A 13,068-nucleotide genomic window follows, 5' to 3' on the forward strand; every position below is an offset into this window, starting at 1 on the left:
AATAACTAGAACTTATACGACAAAGATTTAATATTTAGAGAAACAGCAGGTGACACAGCTATACACATACTGATTTACATGAACTTCAAACATTGCATACCTAATCTATAGCAGAGAGCGATGGTAACCTGAAATAATGACCTACCAGTAGTATTAATCTCGTTTTACCGATGAAACTCAGGCACTGCACAATTTACAGCTTTTATTATATTTTTAGTAATGTAAAGTAGGGTTATTGTACTGGCTTTTTTGCATAATTTAATGAAAAATAAAATAAATAAGCCGTAACATTTTCAATGCACGCAGAAGAGTTGGCAGCTGTTGTTTTAGTCCCACAGATAATTCTGAATAGAAGCTTCAGAGAGTTTTATAGCAGGATATGATTATTTCTGGAAATAATCTATTTATGGAATGTCAAACAGCACCATTCTTTGTTTTAGTGACATTTTGGCGAACAAGAGTCTTCCTTGCAGCATTTAAACATTATGTTTAGCTCCTTAATGAAGTTATAATTTCATCCAGGGATTACGCTGAGGAAATCCCTTAATTTCCACATCTGTCAGCCTTTCACTGCACTGTGACATTTTACTGTGTAACTGTAAGATCATAGAGGAACATATTCATTGAGCATGTATGGGGCATCGTTTTTTTACAACAAAATGAGGCCATTATTTTAGAATAATTAACTCTGGTTTATTTCACAGAAATATATGTACTGTCTTGGAAGGTAGAAGACATGGAATAAGGACCCTGATGGAAGGGTTAAAAGTGTAACACAAAGCATATAATAAATAATATAAAGTCAAAGTGGCATTGAAATAACCAATCTGAGGTCTAGAAGCTCGGGGGACCAGTGATTCTGTTATTTCTTAACCAAACAGTGCCCGTGGGTTGTTACTGAAAGGTTCTTTGTTGCACTTTCAAAGTAAAAGTATAATAATTTAGGTTCTGCAGGCCGCGGGGATTTATCAATCAACACATTTTGTCTCTACGGCTTGACTGTATGGGCTTTTATCAAATAATGTTCAAATTATGATTCACTGGCTCTTATCAAGCTTGCAGCCAAGAAGACCACTGAGAATCTGAACCACGTCATGCAGCATAGATAGATGATTACCAGTATCACCCCATTAGGCTGATATTCGCCATACATCCCAGGTAAAAATCTCCAATCACCCATCTACTCAACCAGACTGGTTTTAAAGGTTTTCAGGAAAGCACTCTGCTTGATTGCTAACAGTAGTCTATTCCAGAAACGGGAGATACATTGGGCTAGGTACTTGTCACTCTAGCTGGTATTGTTAATGAAGTAGTACAGGGTTAGAGTTGTAGACCAGGTATTTGCTTTAGCATTGGTTCTATTTACAAGAAGGCATTCAAAGACTGTGGTGTCATTTATAGTACTCAAGGCTAAATAGAGATCACCCATCAGGCCTACATGAGACTGAGTAGAGGGACAGGGCTGCAAATGTTACTGTCTCTTGACAGAAACATTGAGAACGAATGGATGCTAAGAGCAGTAATTTTCAGTCAATGGGGAAGGAACCTAAGTAACTGTGCATACATGAAAAATTATTTTAAATGGAGAAGCCACAGGTTTTATATGCAGTCTAGTGAGCAAAAATGAGGCAGTCAAGTTGAGCAATGGCAGGTGATGCATGTGAATGAACATTTCATTGTTTTTAGCTGGATTATGCAGTAGGCTGTGACAGAAAACACACATGCTTACATCACTTAGCTTGTAGTGATAGTGAGGCTATTCCAAGTCGCCATCATAGACTTCACTTCAAGTACAGTAACACAATGCAACAAAAAAGGTTTCCAGAAACTAAAACTGAAAGGCATACAGAACCAAGAGTGCTTACCAGCCACATCTGCATATTATTTTACTTCTAAAATAAAACCCTGGATGAATTTTTTTTTTTTTTTTTTAGCTGGTACATGGAGAATATCATAGGAAGCCTTCTTTGGTAATGCCTAATTACAAAACTAGATCAAAGTCATGCTCCTCACATGGAGTGACATTTACAGGAAGGCCTACATAGAGCCAAAAACAAACATCATGTACTTCGGAACACCACCAACAGCAGTGGCTCTTTGGAAAAAATCTGTACCTCTGCCTTGAGTTTCTTTTCATTCGTCAGCTTCACAGCGATATCTTACAACTCTGGGGTATGCTTCATGGCATGTTTATCAGTGGTGGATTACTGTTCATCTTCCTTACCCCTTCACCTCCCCCTGCACCTAACTGGAAAACACCACATGGTTCTGTATGTGTACTTGGCATATCATGCACAAATATATGATTCTAGTACTAAATTCAAGAGGTTGTAACTGTATCTACCTAATAATGTACAAGAGAACTAGAACAAAAAACGCAAACCTTTTTTTTTTTATAAAATGTCACGCTCTCCCACTGTTCCACATGTAAAAGTAATACTAAAAGAATGTAAAATAAAATATACCTACCTGGTTCCAACTCAAATACTTTTAAGTTAGAATAACCATCACAGCCCTCACTGGAGCTTAATCTGGACATTGGTCACTGCTAATAGGATGGTGACAGCATTTCGTGTCTCTTGCCACTAATGTACATATTTGTGGTAAGTGAAGGACACAAGCACTCTCAGTGCTTGACTGCTTTGTTTAGAAATGTGGGCTTTTTAGTATCTCCAGTTATAGCAACTGGAAATTTTACAGCATTGATAGACGACTTTAAGAGATCCATACTTGCACGTAGGAGTGATACACTCATACTTGGATTTTGGATACCCTCTGAATACTGGCTGTGTCTGTTCTGGGGTGTCGGTTAATGCAGGAAGGGGTGAAGAAGTAATTTATTACGACTAATATTCTTTTTCTTCTTCTTTCGGCTTTTCCCGGTTAGGGGTCGCCACAACGGAACTACAAGAAAGAACTATTCTATTAAATCTTTGTATCATACAAAATCTGAAAGGATCGTTCTTAGTAGGAAGCCACAGCAGTGGCAAGTGATGGACATGCAGTTCATATACAACAGAATGTAGTTTCTTTTAACATTTTGACTGTACAGGGCTACAGTTCATGCACCCCACTCATTACTAGTTACAAGCTACTGGGCAGTAGCTGGCTGTTAATGCATATGGACTGCTACCAGTGTTACACAGCAGTGGCTTTTCTAAATGACGACAAATGAAATTAGGCATTTATTGTTTTTTGGGGGGGATTTTACACATACTGGTATTACTGGTAATTACTGACAGTGTACAGCATTTATACTTCTGTGTATTAACTACTATTGATGACTGGCTTTGATATATCTGTTTCTACACTTTGATTAGTAATTAGTACTTGTTTCTGATGTTCCAGGCAAAAACTAACAGGTATGTCTGTCACTTCTGGGCTCAGTCCAGGTTTGTTATACTGATGCTTTGGGGAATCTTTCGTTTTTACACAGCTGGCATTAGCACTGGTTCTTCAAACAGAAAATAAGAGATGGTGTCATACACAGACAAAGCAGAAATTCTGTTTATATATGTTTTACTGCAAGAGAATGAGAACAATTCTGCCATTTTGAATTCACATGAACATTCAGGGACTACAGGGGTCACGTGATATATTTTGAGATTATGTAAACAACCCAATGTTATTCAGCAAGCAAACAGCAGTTAGCAGGATTCACGCTCACTTTCCAGATCCACAGGGTTGTGCTGTAGGTACGAGGCCACCATATCTCTGAAACAGGAGAAAACTTGAACTGAAAATTATGAGCAAAGAATAAGTAGATTTAAGTTTAATAATCAACCTACCCGCCATTCACTTCCACAAACTGGAGGCTGTTGTTACTTGTAGCAGATGTACCATCTTCTCCTTCCTGGGCTGCAGTGGATTTTAACTCGGTCACTACAGCTGTAAATTCAAATACTGTTAGAACAAACTGTGCCACCATGAAGTTAACTGTTGACTGTATAAGTGACATGAATGATTCGTCAGTGTGCCTGTAAGCAATTGAGTTTATTTTCCCAGAAGATCTGGAAACCATTTTGTCTAAGCAAACAGTTAATTAAAATGCTACACACACGCACACACACACACACATATATATATTTAGTATTTAGTATGTTTTCTCTCTGTGACATCCTGTGAAGATCATAGGCTCATACCGGTGACACCTCCAGCTCCACTATTATGCCCAGATGCCTACCTTCCCATGGGACCTACTATTATTGATCATCAGGGAAATACCATCTTCTAGGGAGGGACATGACATGAACAACACTATACCACTTGTAGAGAAGGTATGAATGTACTCTCAAAGTTTGAGGTATGCTGATAACAGTGTGCACCAACATTCTGATCTCCCATACATGCACACACACTCACATGTAAACTCATGTATGCATGCATATATACCCACATAAAATGAACTAAAATACCTCTCCATTTCTCTAGACGTAAAACTAAATGTTTTCATGAATAAAAACATACTTCTTCAGAATAAATATTAGGAGCATGATGACTCATTTAAAATGAGCAAAACTAATCACATGACTGAAGTTTTGAATAACAAGCAAAGCTCACTTAAAATAGGAATTTTTTAATACAGCCATAAACTTGATATAAAATAGTCACATTACAAATACGAATGTTTGACCATTTGACCACTAACTTGATAGCTAAAAAGAAAAAAAAACTTTTAATACTTTTTTAAGGGCACATATTATTAACAGATTTTTAACAAGCTACTAAGCCTGTGATGATTTGTATTAACATAGTATGCTTAATTCATATCATTCTGCCCAGAGTGTACAACCAAACATTTTTTGACAACAAATGCAATAACATTTAATATTGCTGACAAAAATAATTAATTCAAATAATCTTGTAATGAATTCTGACCTTTCAGGGTGCTTACCTAAAACCCTAGTTTACAGTCATCGACAGATTTACTCATCCAGATTAACCTAGAGGGTGGTACAATTGATATGAATGTATTTAAGTACACTGCATTGAGGCATCTGTTGAGTTACGTTCCATGATGCATTTTGTCATAGTGCAAGCTAATTTATTTGGGCCATTTTCAATAAAAAAGTGTAAAAATAACCATTAATCATCAGTGGCATCAGCAATGGGGAAAATTAATTTCACAAGGAGCATTTCTGGCAAAAGAGTACAATGAAGATGTTCATGAATGGCTAAATATCAAGATTATCATATGAAGCAACACCCACATAGGGCAGTGCAAAATGTAAGTCACACAAATGTGACAAAACACTTTAAAGAAAAAACTTCCAAGATAACTGCACACTGACCAACAGCTTAATTTAATTTCTCCCAGTGTCAGAAAATCTGAGAAGTAAGAGCCAGTGATATCAGCTTGAGTAAAATATAGTTACTGGCTAGTAAGTACACTGCCTGCGTGTCAGCAAAGAAGAAATTTAGAGAACCTGAAAAAAAAAAATCAAACAGAAAAGATGAAGAGAGGGCACCGTCTAGGAAGAATCCTGCACTTGTTTAGCAAATAAAAGAACACACCGTTCAAGCTTTAGCTTTGGTATGGGTATGAGAGATGGCTTCCAGTAATTTAGATGAAAAAATAAATGTAGTCAGAGAGATTATTAAAATAAATGAACGTATATTAACTCAAACAAAAGCCTGGAAAATAGAAGTTTTAACTAGCTGTTCAGACAAACTGATAAAACTGCAAAAATTGGAGGCTGAAATGAAGAAAAGTCTGGCTAAATATGAAACTTTTCAGGAAGAGGTGTTTCAAAAAATGGTAGAGTTAGAAGGCACAGAGTGCAGAGGAAACCTGAGATTTTCTGCTATACCAGAGAAACTGGAAGGAACAGACGCTATTTATTTTATGAAAGCACACACAAGCAACTGGACTGGTATTCCATAGCAGGATGTGTTAAATGAAAGGACACATTGAGTGTATACTCCAGATCTGGCCATGAGAAAGCAAAGACCTTTATTATTAAAGATGCAATCATACCAGCAGAAAGAGCTGCTCCTAACATAACTTTGGCAGAAGAAAAAGTATTAAAAATTGGAAACAGAGGACTGTTTGTGGAAAATGATTATTCACTGTACATGAGGCAGAAGAGAAGCAAATTTATCCCAGAAATCAAGGAATGTCAAGATGCAGGTTTGAGATTCAAGTTGGTGTATCCAACTGCCTTCAGAATAGTTTTTCCTGGAGGATCAATGACATTTTTGGGTGCAGACAAGGCTAAGGCAGAAAGTAAAGGAAAAAAAGTTTATCCAACAAAAATGGAACCATTAAACAGAATGGAACTCTACTTCTTATTTGTTCAACCATAAAGCTCATAGAAAGACTTTGTCAGTTAAATCTTTTTAAATATCCCAAAGGAAAATGTTTGAGAAACAGAAAAAAGCAAAAAAGGTGACTAGGAGAATAAGAAGTAAACTGTACTTGAACCAGAGTTTGATGCTGGGAGATGGAGATGAATAGGAAGAAAACCTACAAAACTGAAATTACTGAATAAATGGAAGAATATAAAACATCAGTTACATTTCTGAAACATGGCTTTGGAAGAAAAAGTGGCTGACAAAAAAGTGGACTTTTATTGACTTTGTTAAATGTGTGGGTGGACTATATGCATAAAACATGTCATGATATAAACTGCATGTTATATACAGTAAAGCAGTTGTGTGTAGTGTGTAGTCTATTGTATGAGTTAAAGATATTAAAGCAAACAAGTACTTTTTTAGTTGTAATAAATATAGGGTTTACAGTACAGCAAGAGAAGAAAGGCTGGACAAAAGCAAGTTTAATGTTAATATGCTGTGATCGGGGGCTGCTGGGCTCGGGGAGGGGTATAATGGTGCCTCATTATATTATGTGTAGAATTAAGATATTTTCTTTTATTTTTACATGTGTGAATGTCTAAATTAAAGTTTTTTTGTAAGGAAATAGGCTTGAAAATAAGTTAAAATGATGAAAGCCATGAAAATGCCATGTTTCTTACATCTGAAAAGATATTAGCTTTTTCCCCATAAATGTTCAGTGGAAGTTAAGAAATCTACAACAGAAGGCAGATGTACATTCTGTTCCGAGTGAATTTTACAAAAATTCATTGCTGACATTTTTTACATGCAGATAAATTGTTTGCAAGTGCAAGTAATTAATCCTGAGAGTTCTGAGCAGTAGCATAGCTAGGCAGTTTAAAGGGGACAGTTGCACTGAGTACACAGTATTAGGGGATGTAACTGGCCATCCATCATCCTGATCACTGTTTAGTGCAATATCTGATTTAGTGCATTTGTTGTTAAACCTGAGCTCTGTAGTGCTCAGTGTGTGGTCTAACTTGTAACTATAAAGTAACTCCATGCAGGATATAAACATAACAACTGTTTGCTACTTTTGCAGAAGGCTTATTTCTACAGTTTAAAGAGAAAATGTTTTCTGTTTTTTTATTAAACTAAAACCTGAGCTCTGCAGCACCCCATGTAAGGTATACACTGTAGCAACTGTTTGCTACATTTGTAGCAAGTAGTTTGCTGCAGTGTAAAATAGTAAAAAATATTCTTTCTTTCATTTTTTTTTAATAAAATGTGAAGAAGGAGGGTAGGGGGTAGGGCAAAGAAATGGGACCTGAATGGCTAGAGCAGGAGGGAGGGAATGGACTTTTTTTGCTCATCACTTGAAGAGTGTGGGGGCATATGGATTGGGTAGTGGTTGCTGGAATTATGTTTTGCTCTTCATTTGAAGAGGTGAGCTGATGGCATGGGCACAAGTTTGTGGCTCTGGCACAGGGTGCTAGTTGAGCTAGCTACACTTCTGGTTCTGAGCATTCTTGTTGTGGGTAGCAGTTCAGTGAGAAATAAAATTTGTAATTATGAGAAAGGAAAGAGATACCAGCCTCTCCAGCAGTCTTAGTAATTTAATGTATTTAAAAAAGCAGTGTACAATTTAGTTTTATTTAAAGACAAACAGTGCACTATCCAAACATATTCTTGAAGTAGGGACAGAACATACATTTTGTTTCTTGGTGATTCAAATGAATCATTCTAGTATCAGGGGTGGAGATGTCAGGAATCAAGCGGAAAGAATGGAAGTTAAATGGATAATACAGTTTAAAGCACATGCCAGTCCAGGGTTAAATGATACAATTCCCCTGAAACCTGTCTTGAAAAATAGGAAGTTGGTAGTTAGGTAAATCATGGGGTTAGTATACCAGTGTTTAAAATTATGTTCTGTGATATATATTTATTTTACATGTTAATATGTATATATTTTTAATCATGGTAACTCTATTACATACTCATTCATTGTTGAATTTTATCCATATGGATGTAATGTTTTAATATGCTTATTTGTTATGATACATTTTTAAATGCACTTGACAGTGTTCAGCCTATGACTTTAAGAGGAGTGCTGACTTGATTGGTATCAATTAGCTAATTACCAGTTAGATATATAGTAGTAGGTGATTTTACACTCTGTTTGTTCAAGGTTTGACAAAGCCTCTTGGCGACAGTGCTTACCTTCACTTGTCTGGAATAAAAGGATATTATTTTTACTCTGCCTCTGGATTTTATCTACCTGCTGTTGGAATTTATATCAAATACTATCACTGTTAGAGACTATACCTCGAGTGCATAGATAGATGCTGAACTTTTGGTTCTGTGCTGGGTTGCTCCCAAGCGTTTATATTTATTACAGAAACATATTTATTAAACCACCGCTTACGACATAAGCAATCATATACATTTATATAAATGAAAACAAACCGCAATGACAATCCTAGTTGCAATCATTTTACATCACAAACCATACTGACACATTCCCAGTTGCAAACATTATACATGACTTATAATCTACCCAGTCATTTTCAGTCGAACATTACATAAGGTCATTTAAGTGCTGCCTTCTTTTTAATCTCATTCCTTCTCTGTATGTATTGTTCCCACAATTCCTATTTTTTGTGTAGTTTGCTCCTACCCTTTTCTAAAGATCTCAATCCCAGTTGTTTTATCTCCGTTACTATATTCACTATTTTTAATATAGTTGGTTTAGATTTTGATGTCCATTTTCTAGTAATTGCTTATTTGGCAGCCACCATAATTAGACACATGAAGGTCTTACCATGTCTAGGCAATTCCGATTCTGTATTATAGCTTAGAAAAATCATCTCCCTCGTCACACCAAACTCCCCACCCAGCTTTTCCAACAATGCATCCTGCAGGGAATCCTTAAAGTCTGCTAACCCACTGCACTCACAGAAAATATGTTCCCAAATTCTTCTTTCTTCCCAAACATACCTCCAACATTTGCTGTCTACCTGCGGAAAAATTCTCTGGAGTCTACGTGGGGTATAAAAATATCTATGTAAACATTTCCAAGGAAAAATCCTAAATCTAGAAAGAGTGGGATTTTGGATGCAGATCATTAAGGAGAATAATAACAACCATACAGATTATTATATTCATAATGTGGCACAAGATATTCTAAGAACTAAGCCAAACATGAGACTAGAGAAAGGACATTTTGCCAACAGGTATGACTGCAAGTAGCGGTATAGAAAAGTGGCAAGAAATGATTGGAATTTACTGGAGAAAACTAGCAAAAGAATCAAGGTATCAGGAGTAAATTACTAAAGAAGGAGAGGTAATACAGTGGGATGAGGCTAAGGAGACATTTGGATTACAGGCTAGAGACTGCCTTCCCTACTAGGGATTGATACCAGACTACAGGCAAACAGAAAGGGATAGGAGAATCTTAAGTGAAAGACCTGCTCTGGTAGAAATTTTGGTTGAATCTAGAACAGAAGCTGCTGTTAAAAAAGAGATAATTTATATGGCATATAAAATAATGCATAATGACTAAGAATCAATTAGAGTATAATGACTAAGAATCAATTAGAACATAATGACTAAGAATCAATTAGAGCATAATGACCACAAGAATTAGAGTATAATGACTATAAGAATCAATTAGAGTATAATGAATAAGAATCAATTAGAGTATAATGACTAAGAATCAATTAGAGCATAATGACTAAGAATCAATTAGAGTATAATGACCATAAGAATTAGAGTATAATGACCATAAGAATCAATTAGAGTATAATGAATAAGAATCAATTAGAGTATAATGACTATAAGAATCAATTAGAGTATAATGACTAAGAATCAATAAGAATTTAACGACTATAAGAATCAATTAGAGCAGGTTAGAAAATATTGGGGGAGAACAGTGGGAGGACATGTGCATGGCTCCCAAGTATGCAACAGTGTCCAAAAGGTTTAGAATAATTGCTTGTAACTGTTTTACAGAGGTACTTTTATACCCCAAACAGACTTCAACCAATTTTTCCCTGAGGAAAATAACAAATGTTGGCGGTATGATGGGGAAGAAAAAGGTAACTGGGAAAATGTGTTTTGGGAGTTTAATGAGTTGGCAAATTAAAAAAAATCCTTATAGAGTACTCTGTCAGAATATTGGGTGAGCAAATGGCTGTAACTAAAGAAATTAAGTTAAATAAATAAATACATAAATAAATAATTATTTTGATCTGGGACATATGATCTCAATTATCTAGACATAGTAAGGTCTTATTTAAGTTTAATTCTATTGATTGCCAAGAAAGCAATTAATAGAAAATGGAATTCAAAGTCTAAACCAACTGTATTTGAAGTATTGAATGTTATAAAACAGATAAAAGAACTGGTAGCAGGATCTTTAGAATAGGGAAGGAGCAAATTACATAGAAATAAATAGAAATTGTGGGAACAATACATGCAGAGGTGTGGGAACAATACATGCATAATAATGTTCAGGAGGAGGAGGTGTGAGGCTTAATGGAAGGCAGGAATTCAGCAATTTATGTAATAGGGTCATAGGCATGTACAAGGCTAACGACCACAAGAGCCTTTTTAAGCCTAGCCATACCTCCTAAATCTCTGGGAAGTTCTGGACCCTAGATAAGTGTAAGCAGGGGCTTAGAAGATGAAACATTTACAAGTAGAGGCCTGGGAGATGAACTGTTTACATGCTGCCTGTGTCCATTAGAGACATAGGTGCCATGCCAGAGATGAATTTTCTGTTCCCTATCCAATTTTCCAAGTTACAGTTCAGTTAGGTTAGGGAGGAACTCTGCTTCACATGGATGGGGAACCTTGTTCCAGAGATGAGGTAGTCTCTGAAGATACATACCTGTCTCTCCAGCAGGCCCTATTTATATCACAGGCATGGTTTAAGTCTTTAGAATGGGTAATTCTGGTGCCGTTTATTTATCAGATATGCAGAAGGTTCATCAGGGTGGGGTCTGACAATGCCTTGCATACCAGGCATAGATCTCCCCTCAACAGCCTGTAGGAGATAGAGTATAGGGATAGGGCCTTGATGTGGTCTGCAGAGGGCATGTTACTTACACCCTCTGTTATTTTTGTGAGGAACCTCTCTGGATGTTCCATTTGTTGGATGTGTCTGGTTTGGTAAATACCAAAGGGGGCATTGTACTCAATGATAAGTCTGACTAATGCCAATTACAGTGGAACAATGACCTCCTTGGATCTAGATGCCATACCTTTGTTTATAAGTTCCCTGTTATGTTGGAAAGACATACATTAGTTTATAGGTTGCCTTGTAATGTTGGACTGATGATAAATAAAAAGAAAGAAAAAATATGTGATGAATAAGGTTTGTAAATGGAAAATATGTTTATATGGTTTGTTTTCTATTCTATTAATGTATGTTGCCTATGTTTTAAATGATAACTTAAACGGTTTAAAAAAAAAACTCTTTAAGGAAGAAGTGGGTTAAGTATGGTTCTTTCAGGCACACCCCATTACAATTTCCTGCTTTTGGAAATGTGTCCCATTTTCTTACTCTGTGGACCCCATCCATTTCATTATACATTTACATAAATATCAGTTAATATTTAACTCAGTGTCTTTTGAGTACAGGAGAGTGTGAAAGGGAATCGAACACCTTCACAAATCAAGAATATAAAACCCAATGGCAGTTTTTTCATCTAGCAAACACATCATTCAAAAAACTCGTTACATTTATTTTATCAGCTTTATGGTTGTGTTTTTAAAAAATTCTGGTGTACCTTAAAAGAAACTTTGCAGTTTAGCCAAAAATAAGTTATCTGATCAGTTTTGTTACTTTTTTAAATAAGGTGTCATGTTCGTAATATTTATTCTGAAGAAGTTTCTTTTTGTATGTGAGATGAATGCACTTCATAAATTTATGTGCAGTTGATTCGGAGCTAAATATGTGTATCTGTTTATTCATACATACATACACACACACACACACACACACACACACACACACATACATATGCGCACAAACACACAGACACACTCTTATATACTTGCACTTTCATGCATGCTTTCCAGCAAGCCGACACACTTGCATGCATGTCCACTTGGTACATCAGGTATAAGATGGGGTTTCCAACCTCTAGCAGCCCCCCCATGTAACTTCATAATCTTTAGCCTCACGTTTCCAGATAAACAGATGTATCAATGGACAGTCCATCCATCCTTATTCCTTACAGTTCTCCAGGAATTTTAATTTTTAAACATGTGTCCCATGTAAGGAAAAATAAAGGAAATGTTGCCATTTTAACACCCACTAGCTATATAATGTAAACAGAAACTGAGCTAATCCCCATGCATTTAAAGGAGGGCCTCCTGCATTACTCCAGGGCACACATCATCATTAAATGCCTTAGTGTGGGGGTATGTAGCACAAGGAGTAAATGTTAAGAGGCTGCAATAATCAGGTTTAAAAAACTTTGAAAGGTGTTTTGAGTGCTACTTTAACACACAACAGGTTATAAAAAAATAAAGGCGAGTGATCACAATGTGTGAGTAACAGACTAAGCCACTCACTGTACTATGCATCCTTTCTTTAACAGACCACATAAGGAGGGGCTCACAGCTTCTGAAACAGAGAGTGCAACACTAAATGATTACCTGACATGCCTCATGAAACTGGCAATTAATCAAAACAAAATGCTTCTTACTTTAATTTGTGCAGTATAAAGCAAAACTAATTTCCCATGCAAGGGGTTCACACACAGGAGCTGGCAGTTCATAAGAACA

General features: G+C 36.2%; 1 protein-coding gene across 1 annotated transcript in view; it reads right to left on the reverse strand.

Moving 5' to 3' along the window:
- KANK2 (KN motif and ankyrin repeat domains 2) overlaps nucleotides 1–13,068 on the reverse strand; it is a 1,503,136-nt gene that overhangs the window by 154,644 nt on the left and 1,335,424 nt on the right. The window contains exon 6 of the mRNA XM_044082338.1: nucleotides 3,789–3,888. Coding sequence (XP_043938273.1) covers nucleotides 3,789–3,888 — 100 coding nt within the window. The remainder of the gene's footprint in view (nucleotides 1–3,788; nucleotides 3,889–13,068) is intronic.

This window comes from Protopterus annectens, chromosome 9.part0, assembly GCF_019279795.1.
Source record: "Protopterus annectens isolate FY-2018-M chromosome 9.part0, PAN1.0, whole genome shotgun sequence".
Classification (NCBI taxonomy): Eukaryota; Metazoa; Chordata; order Ceratodontiformes; family Protopteridae; genus Protopterus; species Protopterus annectens.